Raw genomic sequence first — 19,664 nt, 5'->3', positions numbered from 1 at the left:
TTTGCTTATGAAAAATATGAATTGTGAGTTTTTTATATTTTATTTTGAATGAAATAAGGAAAAAAAATGGTAATGTTGGTAATATTTTATAGGAGGTACAGTAGAAAGGGACTCAAAGAAAAAAAAGGCTCCTATACTATTGTTTCCCACTGGAACAACACAGGTAAGTTAATTTCTGTGATGGTGCCTATGTATAAGAAAAGAGAGAGAGAGAATTTTCTAGCTTAAGTACGTATGGTAAAATATCTGGCAGAGCAGTATTTATATGCTGTGACAGTATTTTTTATATATTATATTTTGATCACCTCTGCAATTAATTGTTATTCTGGTAATTTATGTTTGATAGGCGTGTATAATTTCTGTGAAAGTTGAATTTTCATCATTGAATTTAGTGAATAATAAATAATTAGTAATTGTCTTAAGATAATAATATAATGATATTATAATGTTACCTAGTGATTATACAAGGTGCTACCCAGAAATTTGGGTAATTTGAATAGTGTACATGCGAATTGGTTAAACAGTGGTGTTCAACCTTTTTTGCTACGGGAGCTGCTTTTCTATAAAAAGTTATTCGGTGATCTACTCTCTTATATATAAGTTATTCGGCGATCTACTCTCTTATATATAAGTTATTTGGCGATCTACTCTCTTATATAGATCACTTTTCCCCAACCTGATATCTGATTACACACAAATAAACAACTAAAAAAAAAATACATAACTAAAAACTTTATTTGTGTATTTAAAAATTTATTTATCACTTTTAATTATTTTAATACAACAAATATTTTAATTTGTTCCAGTAGCTGACTTTTTGCTGTTTGCTCTGGTTCCCTAGTGAAAACAATGGGGCTTTGTTTAACCAGGCGACTCCCCAACTGGCATGATTCTGTCATGTTGTTACAGGGAACTTCATACACTCCTGGGTGTGCTAAAGGATGAAGTTTATCCTTAGGCGAGCGGATCAGAGTTGTTAGTTTTATATGCAGTTTGAAAGTAGTGCGGAGGCCATGCTTCATCAATACTTTAGCTATCTTTTCTGATGTACCTCTGACATAGGGAATAGAGATGGTCATGTTGTGTTCCTGTGTATTAGGAGAGGGAGGAATAATGAGGCTGTGTAGTATTTTATCTGTTTTGTAGAGATTGTAGCCGTTGGCTAAGAATGTATGGCGCAGATATTTGAGTTCTGTGGTCAGAGCTGTATTGTTAGAACAAATGGCTCTGGCTCTCTGTGTGAGTGTTTTTAAAATGCCATACTGTTGAAATGGATGATGATGTGATTGTTTATGTAGGTATCTGTGTGTGTAGGCTTTCTGTAAATGGAATGAGATAGTGATCCATCTGAAAGGCGGGTGACTAATGTGTCAAGAAACGGTAAACAGTTATTAGATTCTTTTTCTACTGTGAAGTGGAATTTGGGGTGTTGACTGTTTAGGTAGGTGACAAATGCATCCAAAGTGTCTAGTCCATGGGACCAAATGGCAAACACATCATCTACATACTGTAACCGAATAAGTGGCTTTTATGTAGCTGTCGTAAGTACTTTGTTTTCAAAGTATTCCATGTAAAAGTTGGCTAAAGGGGGGAGAGGAGGGACCCCATAGCAGTACCATTAATCTGTTTTTCCTCATGTAAAGTAACCTGCATACATAGTAAATTTGAATAATTCAAAAATATCATCATCATCATCAAATTCCTGCCATGTACCCTCAAGGGGTGTACAGGATATGATAGTACTACATGAAAAAAATTACATCATTATTAATTTCCTATCTACAATTTTCCTCCAAATCAGTCTGTTACTTGTCAAGACTCCAACATTATCAGATCTTATATTTCTATCGTCTAAAGCACTTTGTACCGTATCAATCCACCTATATCTTGGTCTTCCTCTGGGTCGTTTTGCTGCCAACCTGGCAGAGAACACTTGTTTTGCTAATCTTTCCTCGCCGATTCTGTTTGAGTGACCATACCACCTAAGATTAGCTCTGCTAATGCATTCCTGGATGCTGACAATGTCAAGTTCTTTCCTAATATCCTCATTTTTAATATGATATTGCCATTGATGCCATCTGTTCACGCCTCTAATCTTTCTCAGGACTCTCATATCTGTGGTCTCTAGTCTTTGGTCAAGTGTTTTACTTCTGACTCAGCTCTCAGATCGATAAGTTAAAACTGGTTTGAACACTGTCTTGTATACAGCTAATTTAGTGTTCCAACTAATTTCTCTCTTATTCCATATGAATTTATTCAATTGATTTCCCGCGATACCAGCTTTGCTGATTCTGTTGTCTATTTCTATATTTAATTTACCATCTTCACTAAAAATCGTGCCTAAATAGCTGAAATGTTTTACTTGTTCCACAGGTTCTCCATTCACAACACAGTTGACATTTTCAATGATTCTGCCTATTTTCATTGTCTTTGTCTTTTTATTGCTGACCTTCATACCATATCTATTATAACAGCTATTCAATTTAGTCAGAGAATCTTGCAGACTTGTAGCAGATTTATTTAGAAGTATAACATCGTCTGCATAAAGCAAAGAGCTGACATTAACATCTCCAATTTTGATATCATGTTTAATACCACTTTCCTTCATGATGTGATCCATATAGATAATGAATAACAGAGGGGATAATGTACATCCTTGTCTCACACCAGATTTAACATTAAACCATCTTCCTGTACTTCCTTCAATTCTAACTGCTGACTTACAACTCAAATAAAGACTAAGTATTGCTTGATATAATGCCCCATTAACACCATATAACTGCAGCGTATTGAATAGCTTCTCTCTTGGCACCTTGTCATATGCCTTTTCCAAATCGACAAAACTTAAATACAGATCTTTGTTATATTCCCATGCTTTCTCGACTATTTGTCGTAAAGTGAAGATCTGATCCTGACAGCCTCTGTTTGGCCTGAATCCAGCTTGTTCTTCACCAAGCTTTTCTTCCACAATTCTTCTCAACCGTTTCTCAAGTATACTTGCATAGATCTTGTCAGGAACACTCCGTAGGGAAATACCTCTGTAATTCTCACATGCAGTTTTATTTCCCTTTTTATATATGGGTACTATGAGAGCTCTACCCCAATCATCGGGAATTCGTCCCTCTCTCCAGGCTTTCTGAACTATGCAGTGCAACCACCATACTTCAGCATTTCTGGTCGAATATCATCTACTCCTGCTGCCTTTCCACATTTCAAGCCTTTGATGGCTTTTTCTACTTCAAGTATGGATATGTATTCCTGACTGCATGCCTGGTCAGTGTTTTTTACCACTGTGCTGTCATCACTGCTTGTTTCATTTAGCAGTTTTTCAAAGTAATTACTCCATACTTCAAGGATATCTTTTTCTCCCATTTTCATGTCACCTTTATCATCTCTAACTCCTTTTACAGCACTCTTTCCTCCATTCCTAAGCTTCTTCAACAACCTCCAGAATATTTTGCCACCTTCTTGATATTTATTTTCTATATTCTTGCCAAAGTCCTCCCATGACTTTTGTTTAGCTAGTTTTACACACTGTTTAGCTTTCTTACATTTGTCTCTGTATTCTGTAAGAGTAAAAGCTGACTTATTTGCCAGGAACTTTTGATATGCTTTCTTCTTTTCCTTCAGTGCCTCTTTAACTTCCTGTATCCACCAGGGAGTTCTGATTTTTTTATCCTTGCACACAACCTCACCACATGCCTCTCTGGCAGAATCAATCAATGTTTTCTTCAGAGTTTGCCACTGAATCTCCAAAGTTTGATTCCTGTTCTGAAACTCTTTCATTTTTTCTTCAATAATCTTTGTGTATTTTAGTCTACAGTTCACATCTGAGAGCTGCTCAACTTTTATTCGCTTTAAAACTTTCTTACATGTTATTCTTTTCAATATGAAATTCAATTTTATCCTGCTCAAGACTAAATAGCGATCACTTCCAATTTCAAATCCTCTGTACACTCTGGTGTCCTGCACCAGGGAGAAAACATCACTATCAACAATAACATAGTCAATGAGACTTTTCTTATTCCTAGTCTCTTCTCTCCATGTGAATTTGTGCAAATTTTTATGTTGGAACATGGTGTTAGTAATAACCAGTCCATGTCCTGAGCAGAAATCCAACAGATTTTGCCATTATTATTAGCTTTGCTCTTTTCTCCAAATTTTCCCAAAATATTTTTGTATGTCTCACAACCATTTCCTACTCTGCTATTTAGATCCCCAACAAGGACCAACTTTTTATTTTTCATTGTGTCAGTTGCTTTTTCTAAAGCCTCAAAAAACTCCTCCACTTCTACCTTAGTAGAACCTTCTGTGGGACCATAGGCACAAATAAGTCTCATTGTCCAGTTCCCCATTTTCATATTTGCCCACATTACTCTACTTGAGACTGACTGCCATTCAAGAAGATTAGCCTCGTATTTTGTGTTGAATACTATGCCTACTCCTTCTTTTCCTTGATTGTCATTGCCTGAATATAACATTTTGTATTTATTGCTCAGAAAGATCTCACCAGTTATGGTCTTTTTTGTTTCAGTCACCCCTATTATGTCGATCTGGTACTTATCTAATTCCTTAGCTAGCTCCATTTCTTTGCCATTCAGGCTTCTCACGTTGATAGTACTGATCTTTAACTCTGGTGATGTTGAGTTGGGTTTGTTTTCAGGTTTGTTCCAGTAGGTGACTTTTCGCTGTTCGCCCTGGTTCCCTGGTGAAAACAACGGGGGTCTTGTTTAACCGGGCGACGGCCCAGCCGGCATGAAATTCTGTCATGTTGTACTATCATTTTTTTATTTTGGTTTAACCAATAAGAATACAATTTGGTCGTCTAAATCCCAAATTGCCAGCCCATCCTTGTTTGTTCGGTATCCAAGTAGATACCCAACAGGGTGCACTACGAGAAGGTGAGGATTGGACATTAGGTCAGAAGCCCTTGTCGGTTCTCCGCATTTCTTTAAAGGCTATGTGGAGGTCTCCTCTCAGTTATACAGCTTTGACCCTTAAGCACCCCCAAATTCAAAATTCAAAATTCAAAAATATCAGGGGGAAATTTAGACTTGATCAAATCCAGAGTGTCTATAAGTGGTACGTTGGTAAGTAAAGAGGTGACATCAAAACTAGCCATTATGCCTGAAGTTTTTAGGATACAATTTTTAACTAGTGTTTTGAAATGGACTGAATTTTTTACAAAAATAGAGGAGTTGCCAGTAAGAGGAGCAATTGACTTGGCTAACTGTTGGGTCAGTTTATACGTGGGACTATCTGTGCTATCAACTATGGGGGCGTAGGGGTTATTAGGTTTGTGGATTTTTGGTAATCCATAAATACAGTGTGGTTTAACATGAATTGGTTTTAATTTTTTGATGATTTCTTTGGGCTAGGAAGTCACTTTTTTTAGTAATTTTCAGACTTTTTTTCTTTGAGACATATTGAGGTCTTGATCTATAATTTGGTATGCGGAACGATATGTTGTTAATACCATTAAAAACTTAAGTTATGAATAACCATCATCAACTAAGCTTATCTGTTAGATCAGTAAGAATGCAATTTGGTTGGCCAAATTCCAAATTGCCCCAGTGATCTGAATTCAGATTTCTGACCAGACTTCCTGAATTTTGTAGTGACCTCTGTAAAACTTCTATAACTTTGTATATGACCATTTCTGATCACATATCATCAATTATTCTTCTTCTTTCTTCATGTAGCTTCCTCAGATCTGTTGTTATTGCCTGTCTGAATTTCAGTTTTCTGATAGCTTGTTTTACCTCAGTTACATGCATTCTTCTGATTATAATATTTTCTGCTCCTATTCTATAATTACTTATCTAAGTTAACAATCTTTCAATGTAATTGCTCAGGACATCCAGAAATGTCTTATTTTTTGATTTTGTCACCTTTATCATCATTTATTTATCCCTTTTCCAGTAGTCTCTCCTCCATTTCTAAGCTTTTTCATAACCCTAGTATGTTTTGCCAGCTTTGTAATATTTATCTTTTTTATTGTTACCAGTCTTTCTATGACTCCTGTTTGATTATTATTATTATTTTTTTTTTTTATCTAGCTCAGTTTTTTAGTTTTTTTCTCTCTATATTCCCCAGAGCAGTTGCCAAAACCTTTTTTTATATATGAATTCTTATTTTCTTGGACTGTCCTCTTTAATTTCTCCAATCCACCACGAAGTTTTGATGCTTGCAGACAACTCCAACAACTACCTGCCTGACAGAATCAGTGTTTTCTTCAGGGTACTGAGCTCCAAAATTTAGTTATTTATTTATTTTTTCACAGCTTCTAATTTTCAAATATTTTGGTAGCACTGTTGTTCCTTGTTGTTGTGACAGGCTACCCTACATTTTTCTCATCTTCCAAGCTTTCTCTCCCTTCCAAAAAACATCTTATAACATTTAACACTTTAGCATGCGATAAAGAATCATTACCATAAGCTCCCAATTGATTTTATCAAATGCTTTATAGCACTGTTGTTCAGTTTCACACAACATTGTTCAAGATTTTGCTTTTCCAATTTCATACCTGAACATACCAGACATACTCTTGAATAATATGAAGTTAACAGAAAATTGGCAACAGTGATGATGACATAGTATGTTAGAGTGAGTCCTGCTCTTTCCATAAGTTCCAGATTCTCATTGGTAGGATAAACATATGTTGAATTATTGTTTTTAGCAATATGTCTGGTGTGTTCATCATGAAATTGGATAAGCAAAATCTTGGACATTGTTGTGTGACTAAATTTTGTGTTAAACTGAACAACAGTGCTACCAAAGTATTTAATAAAATCAAGTGGGAGCTTATGGTAATGTTTCTTTATCATCATTTATTTATAGTATGTTACAAACATACTTTTGATAGTATGTTAGAGTGAGTCCTGCTCTTTCCATAAGTACCAGATTCTCATTGGTAGATTAAACATATGTTGAATTATTGTTTTTAGCAATATGTCTGGTGTGTTCATCATGAAATTGGATAAGCAAAATCTTGGACAATGTTGTGTGATTAAATTTTGTGTTAAACTGAACAACAGTACTACCAAAGTATTTAATAAAATCAAGTGTGAGCTTATGGTAATGTTTCTTTATCGCATACGTGTTAAATGGCATAAGATATTTTTGGAAGGGAGAGAAAGCTTGGAAGATGAGAAATGTGCTGGGTAGCTAGTCACAACAAGAGTGAACAATAACATCGGGTGAACATTGCTGAATTTGCAAAGATTAACATTTAACACTGCAGATAATCTCAGAAGAATTGTATATTAATTGTTTCACTGTTCACAAGATTTTGACTGAAGATTTGGAAATGCAAAAGATCTGTATGTGAAGATGGTTCCAAGAAATCAGTGATGATCAAAAAGATTGTCTTGGCAATTTTTCCACAGAAATGCTTGACTTCAAACTAAACCCATATATAAACCAAGAATTTTTACTTCTTAGAGTGACAGTCAATCAAATTTACTACAAAGAAATCTTTGAATAGTTGCAAAAACTTGTCTTACAGGCATCCAGAAATTGCAGATAATAGGGTTTTGCAGTATGCCTTCTCATTATGCACTGTCAATTTCTGAGTATTTAGTCAAAAAATGCATTTCAGGGTTGGACACTGTACTTGTGAATTGTCTCTGTGTGACTTTTTTCTTTTCCCTAAACTCAAGAACTATATGAAAAGTACTCATACACTGTAGAAAACATTCAAAGAGCTGTGACTGGCCACATAAATGAGCTAACAGAAGAGTACTTCCAATCCTATTGTATCACATGGAAGTACAGTAAAACCCCGAAGTTATGTGGTAGGTGGGACCAACAAAAAGCGCCTAAGTCGAATTCGCGTAACTCGGGGTATAATTTTGCATGTAATTTATATATACAAACATACAATTGGGACCAAAGGTTTACAAAATCACCTATATTTTTTAAGAAATATAATCATAATTGTAGTTTTTCATACATAAAAAAAAGAAAGTTATTTCGATATCTATGGTTTCATAAAATCTAATAGATTCGTCTGACGGAATAATGTCTTTTTCTTGTCACGCAAAATTTCTTCATAGCAAGCTAATGATTTTTTTATTCCTTGCCTTGTGGCTACAGTTCATTCCTCGTTAGAATCTATGTCCTCCAAAATCTGTAAACCTTTCTTTTATGATTGTTCTTACTGTGGATTCCTGTAGATTGAACTTCTTTGCTAGCTCACAAATTTTCATTCCGCCTTCAAAATCCTTAATAATGAGTTTTGTTTCCAAAGTCAATGTTTTTCTTTTCTTGCTAGCTGTAGAAGAATCGGACTTGCTTCTGTTGGATAACATTATTATTTTTTATATGATAAAATTTTTATCAAGAACATAACATTAAACAATCACAAGGTTTGTATCGTGTATGAATGGAGACCGCACGAAACATGTCAGTGCTTGTTCACAGCATGTGCAACACTGGCGAATGTGGTTGGCACCTGAAAGATACGACTAGTGGTGAGGCATGAAGCGGGACGGGAATACGTACATATAAGAAACCTCGTAACTTCGGATTCGCATAAGTCGGGGTATGACTGTACTTTAGAACTGGTTGTTTCGTTGAGGGAAGTTACTTTAAAGGTGACCACAATGCATCAGATGATTAATTGAATACATAATTTTATGCAAATTTTGGCTCATTACTGTTCAGCTCGGAAAGCTGCTCAAATTTGAGCAGCTGAGTTTGTTACAACTTTTTATCTTGCCCAGAAGTAAATAGTGAGTACTTCCTGTGCAATCACCTCTATCTGCTTGTATAATGAACCACTGTGAAAATAAGAGTATTAACAATAACAGTGAACAAGACTAATTTTGAGGAAATAAGTTTTTTACGATGAATAAATTTATGTGGCATTTTATCGCATTAGTTCAATATTAATTGTTTTCTATTTACGTATTATTTCTGTTTACGTATTTATTTTTTGTATTTTGTATATCCAAGGGAAAAAGTACAAGAAGAATGAAGCATCTAAATTTAGCAGAAATCACCAAGCCTCTTCTTGGAGAACAATCTAACAAGTTGATGGCTGATGCTGTTTTGAGGATTCTCAATGCTGAAAGTAAATATGTTTTTTTCCCCCCTTTTTTTAATACACTAATTTTTTTTACATTAATAATTGTACTCTCTGTATATGCTTTTAAAATACCTGTTAATATTTTGAAAGCCCGTGCACGTATACACACACACACTGCATGGGAAGAAGACAGTGGAGACTGTTGTATTGGTATGAGCAACAAGCAGCCATGGCATCCACATTAATAAGATATAGGACCTCCTTTCGTTGCAATGACTGCAGCAATTCTGTGGGCATACTTTGCACTTTTCCAGTAGGCATGTAATGATGTCCTGGACTGTTGTGGGGGGGTGGACGTTGCTCGACCTCAGTTGACACTCCAGTTCATCCCACAGATGTTCAGTAGGATTGAACTTAGAACTCTGTGGAGACCAGTCAAGTGTGGTGATGTTCATGTCCACAAATCATATCTGAACATTCTGGACAATGCAATGCTTCCTACTCGGCATTGTCCAGAACACTGTCTCTTTTAGCAAGACAATGCACCATGTCATAAGTCTGCTGTAACTACATGATTTGTGGACATGAACATCACCACACTTGACTGGCTCCATAGAGTTCTAAGCTCAACCCTACTGAACATCCGTGGGATGAACTGGAGTGTCCATTGAGGTCAAGCAACGTCCACCCCAACAACAGTCCAGGACCTCATTACATGCCTACTGGAAAAATGGAAAGTATGCCCACAGAATTGCTGCAGTCATTGCAGCGAAAAGAGGTCCTATATCTTATTAATGTGGGTGCCATGGATGTTTGTTGCTCATACCAATATAACAAGTAGTTCTTGGAGTTCAATGTTTGTGACACCACAAACAGAGGTCTGAGGCCAAACCCAGGAAAAAACAGGACCGTACCATCACACTGCCACACACCCATCCCATCCATCCATCCATCTGCTTGGTAAAGGGTTTAGTGTGATTTGCCACTCTAAGCTTCCATGTGCCACTACATGCTCTTTGCATCACTGAAGATGATGCTGCATGTTGGTTTGGATAATGTGGGGCTTGCATATTGCAGTCCTACCCCGGAAACCCATGTTTTGAACCTTAATTCTGAATGCTTTTGTGCAGATTTATGTTCCACTCAATGCCTGGATTTCTGCTTTCAGTGTGTCAGCCAATGCTTTTGAAGTCCTCTATAAAATGTTATTTTCTCTGTCTGGGATATTATCATTATCTAGTTGTATACTTTATCGAATTGTATGTTTCAGGATTGTGTCAGATATTAAGATAGTATAACTTAATTATAATTTCATGACTTTTCTTTGAATTGTTCAGGTATCACATTTTGATCTTCTCCACATGAATATTATTCTTCCTCTTTTTACTGCCATTTTTGCTTCAGACATATTTTCATTCTGTTTAAATAACTATATCCTTATATAAATTGATAAAGAAGTGCTTTTCAGATCCAGAAACACATTTATGAAAATTCTGAGGAAATTTTTTTCTTAAAATTTTCGTATATTTAGGTATTATTTCTGGGAAAATTCTCATGTTACTCCTCTGAGTAAATATTAATTATGTGGCTATTTAGCCACATAATTAATATTTTTGTTTAGAAGTGCCATTTTTTTTTATAATGTCATTGGCCTCAATTTTAGGGTATTACTGAAGTTCTACATAGTTAGATATATGAAGAATATAAGAGGGAAAATTCAGACATACCTTTGTAGGATGTTTCTGGCTGTTCTTCTTATTCGGCAGCATCCTGGCATGTGGCGTTATATATTCATCACTGTTAAAGGAAGTAAGGGGATTGGAAAAGTGGGGGTAGAGCCAATCTGGGAGAATTTTGCAAGTTGAACTTTTTGAAAAACCCAGGTTTTTTATATATATTATATTATTTAGGGTGGGCAGAGAATACATTGGGAGGGGGTCAAAAATGGAAGTTATTTTTTGGAGAAGGGGAAGGATATGATGGAATAAGATCAGGGGTAACAGGGTGTGAGCCGTTTCAACCCGCGTTGTCTTCAGAGCTGGTGGTGAAAGTGGAGGCTATGTCATGTCGGCTTGGTATTTCTGTCTTTGATGTATCTGTGTTATTTCCTGTTGGTTAGAGTCATGGTCTAATTTTTATGTTATGGAGCTTCCAACACTTGGAGATTATGTAGGGCTAGTGAACGTTTATTGAGTTTTTGTCACATTTTATGGCTATCATTTCTGATATTCTAAGCATTGTTTCATTACCTTGCATATCTATTATTATTGCCTTGTCGATTTGTAGGGCATGTTTCTGTTCTGGGACTGCTATTTCTGTTTTCTGTATACTTTGTATTCTGTTTTTCTTTTGGGTGTTGCATTTTCTGTTGTCTAAATCTTCTGGAAAAGGGATGTTAAAGTCAAAGAAGTGTTCTTGTAGTCTTTCCCATAAAGACCTGATAGTAGAACCTGTGTAGGTGACATCACAGTCTTTTTGGCAAGGAAATTTGTAAACAGTATTGTGCTGTTCTAATATTTATTTGTGTGTGTGAGATTTTGTAGGTTTTAGAAGTGTTGCCAATTTTTGTTTTGTGGTGAACACCAGTTTATAGTCGGTGTGTTTGAAAATGTATTTGTATGCTTTGTATGTGTTCTGGATGTATGGTAGTTTGATGATTTTTTTTGTGTTGGGAAGTTTGTTTTGGTTGTTGGATTGTTTTGACAGGTTTTTGCCGTTTTGTTGGAAGAATTTATTAGTTGTTTTGGGTAATTTTAATTCTGAAAAATCTGTGTTAACTTGTTAATTTCTGTGTTTAAATAATTACGTGTGGTTGAAAACTTGTAAGCATTGGTAAACTGTGCTAGGATGACTGATTTTTTAATAGAATAAGGATGGTGTGAGTTGAAGTAGAGGTAGTTTTCAATATGTATATCCAAATTTTCGGACTCCCTATGGGCAAAAATATCAGAGGACAATTAGCTGAGTTATTCCTATCACACTTTCTCACCCCCCCCCCCCCCCCCAGCATCACCATTTATGGCCGACATATGTGGACGATATTCTATGCATTGGAAAAACGAGCATTCATCACCACCTTACAAGCATCCCTTAATGACTTCAGCAACAGACTGAAATTCACCATAGAAACAGAACAGGATAAATAATTTTCCTAAACCTGACATTAGTTAGAGCAAACAACCAAATAGCCACAAAAATATTCCATAAACCCACACATATTGGGAACTACCTCCACAACTCATACCATTCCTTATTCTGTTAAAAAAAAAATCGGTCATCCTAGCACATAGTAATCTGTTATCAGTGCTTACAAGTTTTCAACTACACATAATTATCTAAACACAGAAAGTAAGAAGTTAACGCAGATTTTTCAGAATTGAAATTACCTAACACAACTAATAAATTACTCCAACAAAACAGCAAAAACCCGTCAAAACAATCTAAAAACCAAAAACAAACTTCCCAACACAAAAAATCCTCAAACTACCAGAACACATACAAAGCATATAAATACGTTTTCAAACATACCAACTACAAACTGGTGTTCACCACAAACCAAAAATTGGCAACACTTCTTAAACCTACAAAATCTCACACACACACACACACAAAGAAATATTAGAACAGCACAATGTTGTTTGCAAATTTCCTTGCCAAAAAGACTGTGATGTCACCTACACAGGGTTTTACTATCAGGTCTTTATGGACAAGACTACAAGAACACTTTTGTGACTGTCACATCCCTATTCCAGAATATTTAAACAATAAAAAACGCAACACCCAAAAGAAAAACAGAATACAAAGTACAGGGAAAACAGAAATAGCAGTCCCTGCCCTTGAACAGAAACATACTCTGCAAATCGACAAGGCCATAATAATAGATTTGCGAGATAATGAAACAATGCTTGGAATATCAGAAACGATAGCCATAAAATGTGACAAATACTCAATAAACTCCACCAGCCCTACATAATTTCCGAGTGTTGGAAGCTCCATAACATAAAAATTAGGTCACGACTCCGACCAATAGGAAATAACACAGATACACCAAAGGCAGAAACACCAAACTGAAATGATATAGCCTCCACTTTCCCCACAAGCTCTGAATGCGACACACGGCCGAAATGGCTCACACCCCATTTCTCCCACCCCTGATTTTATCCCATCATATCCTTCCCCTTCTCCAAAAAATAACTTCCGTTTTTCCCCCCCCTCCCAATATATTCTCTGCCCACCCATAATAATATATATAAAAAACCCACGTTTTTCAAAAAGTTCAACATATCCCTTGCAAAATATCCCTAGTTTTCCAACCCCCTTCCTTCAACAGTGATGAATGTATATCACCACATGCCGGGATGCCACTGAATAAGAAAAGCAGCCAGCAACATCCTACAAAGGTATGTCTAAATTTTCCGTCTTATATTCTTCATATATCTGACTATGTAAAACTTCAGGTAATACCCTAAAATTGAGGCCAATGACATTATAAAAAAAAAAAGCGGGGGGCACTCCTAAACAAAAATAGGGTGAATAGCTACTTATTAAACTTTCATGTATTTATATATACAATCAACAGTCTTTAATCAGCTTCTTTTTTATTTTAACCTTTATCTCGAATTTACATGGCAGAATTGTTTTTAACATTGTACTGTTTATTGCTAACATGGTATTTTGGGTGGTTTAATGGAAAACCAGTTACATCAATATGTTTAACTGGCATCTCATTATATTGACCTGTTATGCTATTATCCGATTGATTTGAAAGAAAATTGTGGACAGAAAGCTAGTAGTAATATCAGCTTCATTGTGTAGTACTGTTCCAACTGAATGTACATATGAGGACATGGTGAATGGATAACATTAAGTGGTGCATGAGACTAGCTGATTTTTTTATTTTTCCTTGCCATTTTCATAGTTTTATTTCTTTATATCCTTTTTTTTTTTATCAATCTTATACACAAGAAGTGCAGAATTTAATATGAATGACTAATATTTTGTGATAAATGTCTCAGCACATTATCAGAGTGAAACATACAACAAGATACTGTAGTTATATGAAGGAATAAAGAAATGAGCAAAGGTCACAAAGTGCCTTTGTTCTGCTACTCTCCGGCCAGTCACGTCTATTATTAAGACTGTGGGAACAGCAGACTTGGTCATTAACAACTGTAAGCAAACACAGCCATAAGGCTAAAGAAGAGCAAAGCTGGTTTCAAGATACTGTGTATGGTATACAACAGCTTTAATAATAAAATTGCTAAGTTAAATTTTTCTAACATTAAATTATGATATTTGCATCTTGCAATTTTATTGCAGATGCAATAAGGAATCATATAGAAGAAAAACGATTGTTCATGTACACGAGCCTGGGAATATCTGTATAATTATAACTGTGTGTGTGTGTGTGTGTTTGCTCACACAGAGAGGGAGAATTAGACAGTTTCTTAGACAAAACAACCTTTTTCCCAGAAGTAAATATACTCTAAGAAAGCAAAATAATGGATTCCTTCCTTCTTTTCTAGAAGGCTCTAGTAAAGAGGGAAGTATATGACACTTTCAGCTTTTCAATGTATGTTCACCAGAAGAGACATTCTTCAGGACTCTGTGTACCACCTTTCACAAAAAATCAGCATAGTCAGGATTCTTGCCCACAGGGCTCATGTCATCTGTTCCTCCTACGACAGACTTAAGTAAGATTTACAATCTATAAAAAACGAGTCTGAACAGAAATGTTCCATCCAAATTATAATGCATCTTGGACAATTATTCTTCTATCAATAGCCCATCATCAGATACCAAGAGAATCGTTCCTTACATAAAAGGCCTCTTGAACCACATCTCAAATGTCCTAAAAAAAATATGAATTTCAGACAACCTTCAAACCAGTAAATAAGATTTCTTTGGTCCTACCTTTCACAAAAGACAAACTTCCACATTGGCTCACCTGCAAGTGTACTATATTCTGTGTTCCTATAGTTTCCTATTTTTGCCAGAGTGGTCATGCTATAGATATCTGATGATCAGAACATATGGAATATATCCATTTCATCCAGGCTGAGAAATCTGGTCTTGTAGAACATGAAGTTTCTATTAGCCACAGGATCTTTTGAGACAACACAGAGATCCTTCATACAAGTTCTTTCAAATTTGATAGGCTCTTCAAAGAAGGTTTTGAAGCTCTTCAGAATCAACTCCTCTCAATCGGATTGACAGTCTAAGAATTTCCAAATTCTAGGAAATGGTGACTCTGAAGTCTTACCAATAATCCTACCTTCAAATTGCAGTACGTATCTTTCAAGCACACAAAAAGTGTTTTTAGTATGGTGTGTGTGTGTGTGTGTGTAGTTATAATTATACAAATATTCCAGGGTTCATATATGTAATTAATAATCAATTTTCTTCTATATGATTCCTTATGAAATTGCCAGATACAAATATTTTAATTTAATGTTAGTAATGAAATTTATCATAGTAATTTTACCCATGTGACTTGCCAGAGAGCGGCAGAATCGAGGCACTTTTTAACCTTTAGTCATTTCTTTCTTGCTGGCTTGCTTCATGTGATTTGATAGTTCAATGTGTGTTTGATGATGTGATGAGATATTCGTTACAAAATATTAGTATTTATATTAAATTCTGAATTTCATAATGTTGCTGTTGTTGAGTCTGTTGAAGAGCTTCTAGATATGACCGTGGGCCTGTAGAACTGTTTTGGCAATCTGTTGAACTTTGATGGAGTAGAGCTTTTCTATAGGATTATTGTCAATTTTCTGTAGATCAGCAGCAGTTGCTAGACCAGAATAGATATGGGCAGGTGTTAATTCTACTCTTGGACAGAATGCATATTTCATAGCTTATTGTATTGTTCAGATGAATTTTCATGCCTTTAAAATGTTCTGTCCCTAGTTTGGTGATGATTGTGGTTATTTCTCTATTTTCATTTTAACTGATGTCATGCATCTTCTTGATAGTTTGTTTTACCAATCTTATTTTTGAGACAGAGTTAGCATCAGTTAGTGATAGTGGATGTAATTTTTGTGGTAAGTATCTTGCTTCTTTGGCTAGTTTGCCTGCTCTCTCATTGCCTTCAATATTTACATGGGCTAGTATCCATTGCAGTGTATAGTTCTTAGTTTTCAAATTTAAAGTTGTTGTAATTTATGTATATAGTCAGTTAATTATGTTTTATTATTACGTTAGCATTAACATTCATAAGTAAAGGACAGGGCAGACCACCCCCACAGAAAGGTCACCATCCTTGTGGGCATCCACTGAATCCCAATTACACAAACATAGAGGCAGTTGCTATCTGACTTTCAGTTGGATCACTTATAAATGTGTGCTGCATTACTTAGCTCCTGCTGCAGATATCTCTCAAGATGATCTTGAACATCATATTGCACTTATTTTCCCCTTTACTTGTAATGGAAGATTTAAACAGAGTCTAGATATTATGATAGAAATATTGCACATACAATGTGAAATTAGATACATGGCATTCATATATACCACTATGCAACTTTTCTTTCTGCTACCCAGGCATTCTACCCCATCGTCTGTCTAATAGCAGCTTTTTCAAGCAGCTGATTCATGTGCCTGTCTACAAGGGTTCAAAATTAGAGGCACTAGTAGTATGTTCTGCTGTCTTCCCAGACAGCATAATATCTGCTCGGATCCCACTAGAATATTATAACTTTCTGCTGAGCTGTATGCTATAGAGCAGGAGTGTCAAACTCAAATTGGACTGCAGGCCATTTGCTATAAAACTGTATCTCAAGTGGGCTGCAAATAATTTTCGACTAAAAAAAATCTGCACTAATTAGAATCGAAGGGAAGTGAAAATATGAGTATAAATAAATTGGAAAATTAATAACAAAAATTTTATTTATTCTAAGCATAACAAGACATAAAATAATAGTATAATGATTATGACAACTAAAAAAAAAATAATATAAAGAATATTTTTATTATATTAACATTTACAATAGATAGCATTTAATCCAAATTAAAATGAAATTAAATTTTATTTAAATAAATCAAATATTTATATATTTATACATTCTAAAAAAAATGTATAAACTCTCATTAATAACCACCACAAAAATTTACAGAGCGTCCTGTTAGTTTGAAATTTTTTGTGTTTGCGTTGAAATAAAATACTTCTATATATATATTTTTTTCCTTTGGTGTGTGTGTGTGGGGGGGGAGAGCCTATATATACTTGCATAATATAATTATAATAATTTAATTTCAGTATTTTATTTTTTTCCCGACACGTGACAACGTTTATTATTAACCAGCCTGTCAAAATTTGCACTCAAAGATTGTGAGCATACGACCTTCATTATGGTTGACGTCGGTGAATCTTGATCTGTGGGCTGTGTTGTTACCTTTCATACTTGAGAATAATTGTTCACATAAATAGGTGCTTCCAAAATAACATAGAATATTTGCTGCAAACTTTTTTATTTCAGGATATTGTTGACCTAAATAACTGTATATTTTTGGTTCACCAACTTCCTGGTATTTCACTTTTAGAATGCAATCATTTTGGAAATCAATAAGTTCCGTTTGAATACAAATAGGAGCTTTTTCAAAATTAAAGTAAAAAGGATCCGTAAAAAGCGAAAAAACGTCTTCTTGCTCCTTGAAATCTTTAAATCGCCTATCAAATTCTTCTTTTATCTTTTCTAGTTTGGGACAATATGGAGAAAAGGTAAAACTTTGATTCTTATTGTTCAACTGTTCACACATAGGAAAGTAATTTAGAATATTCTCTTTTAAATGATCTTGAAACAAAGCTAACTTACATCTAAAACTTGCCAGTGCATCATACATGTGTGTTATTAACTGATCTTTCCCCTGAAGTTTGGAGAAAGATCAGTTAATATGGGTACAAGAATGCCAGATCTTGTACCCATGCCTGATCATTAAGAAACGCAACATCATGATTTTTCATTTCTAGGAACAATTTGATCTCCTCTAAAAGTAAAAAAAAAAGCTTTTTAGAACCTTATGACAAGATAACCAACAAATCTCTGTGTAATAAGGTAGCCCTTCAAATTCACTCTCCAAGTCTTTTAGAAATTGTGCAAACTGGCGGTGATTGAGGCCTCTGGATCAGATGAAGTTCACAGTATTTGTCACAGGCTTAAGTACGCTGCTCATTTCCAACATTTTGGAGCACAGGACCTGCTGATGAATAATGCAGTGGAAAGATTGCATTTTTCGAATGTTTTGGAATGTCTGGATACATTTCCTTTAACTTTGCTGCAAGTCTTGATACAAAACCTTTATTTTTGCCTATCATTTCTGGAGCACCATCGGTTGTCACTGCTACGAGCCTGTTCAGAGGAAGTTGATATTTTTCAAAAATGTCCCACACGGTGTCAAAAATGTCTTCCCCTGTAGTAGTTCCATGAATGGGAATCATTTCCAAGAACTCTTCAGTAATATTAATATTTTTGTCGCAAGCCTGAAGAAACAAAGCAACTTGAGCCACATTGTAAATATCGAAACTTTCATCAAGTGCAATTGAAAAGCACTGTACGTTTGCGGATATTTCTTGCAACTGGTCACGCAGATTATCTGCCATTTCGGTTATTCTTTCGATCACAGTATTTTTGGACAGAAAGATATATCGCAAAATACTTGCACATTTTTGGGACATACGTTTTCGGCTGTTTTTATCATACATTCCTTAACCAAGGAACCGTCACTAAAAGGTCTGGAATGTTTCGCCAATAAATAGCTGATTTCATAACTGGCTCTCACTGCTGATTCATTATCTTTCATAATTTTTGAAAATACTTGTTGTTGACTTTGAAGTGAATTCTTCATACTTCTTAATTTTTCTTCTCTCAGCTTACCCTCAAAGCGTGAATATTGTTCTTTGTGAATTTTATCGTAGTGCCTTTTTATATTATATTCTTTGGCGACACTAATTGTTTCGTTACAAATAATGCACACAATTTTGTCCTTTGTTTCTGTGCAGAAGTAATTTAATTCTCCATTTTGAAAATTCTTGAAATTTTCTCCTCTCATTAGCAATTTTTCTTTTTCTTGTTGACTTGGAAAGCGACATTGCCTCGGTAAATAAATATAATATTAATATTATTAACAATTTTTATAAAAATGTTTGAATAAAACTACACAAGACTGTAGAGCAGTGCACAATACTATTGCAAATAAAAAGAAAAAATAATAACAAAAGGGATTCTCTCACTGCTAGGTTGTTGTTGAATCGTGTTCGGCGCACTGATTTCAAAGATCACTGATTGATTATAGCAGACAATTATAAGCTCATAGCTGAATTCCCATGAGTGCATATGCTGCGCGTCACGTGAACAGCTGGTAGCCAATAGAATTCAACCTTTTCAGTACGCAACTAGCAGTGTGCTGTAAATTAACAATGAAAGCATAAATATAGTTTACGACTGATTAGGATCGGATCTAACATTGAAATTGCGACATAAATTTTTATTATTGCAATTATATTATAGCAGATTGTTGCATCCATATTGTAACTATAAATGTCATATGAAAACGAAATAAATCGATACCTTATTTACTCGAATATAACTCACACTTCTTTTTCCCCAAAATTAAAGCTTAAAAATTATGGTGTGAG

At 35.0% G+C, this 19,664-nt stretch overlaps 1 protein-coding gene across 2 annotated transcripts in view; it reads left to right on the top strand.

Annotated features, from left to right (window-relative positions):
• Window positions 1-19,664, top strand: part of Sym (symplekin scaffold protein) — a 649,809-nt gene that overhangs the window by 355,079 nt on the left and 275,066 nt on the right. For both annotated transcript variants that reach the window (XM_090398863.1, XM_090398864.1), the window contains 2 exons: window positions 93-163; window positions 8,959-9,076. In XM_090398863.1, coding sequence (XP_090254989.1) covers window positions 93-163; window positions 8,959-9,076 — 189 coding nt within the window. The remainder of the gene's footprint in view (window positions 1-92; window positions 164-8,958; window positions 9,077-19,664) is intronic.

Source organism: Typopeltis vanoorti, chromosome 10 (assembly GCF_054136105.1).
Source record: "Typopeltis vanoorti isolate ZY-2024b chromosome 10, IOZ_Tvanoo_1.0, whole genome shotgun sequence".
Taxonomy (NCBI): domain Eukaryota; kingdom Metazoa; phylum Arthropoda; class Arachnida; order Uropygi; family Thelyphonidae; genus Typopeltis; species Typopeltis vanoorti.
Note: the sequence above shows the minus strand (reverse complement) of the source record. Positions and strands in the feature narration are given on the sequence as shown.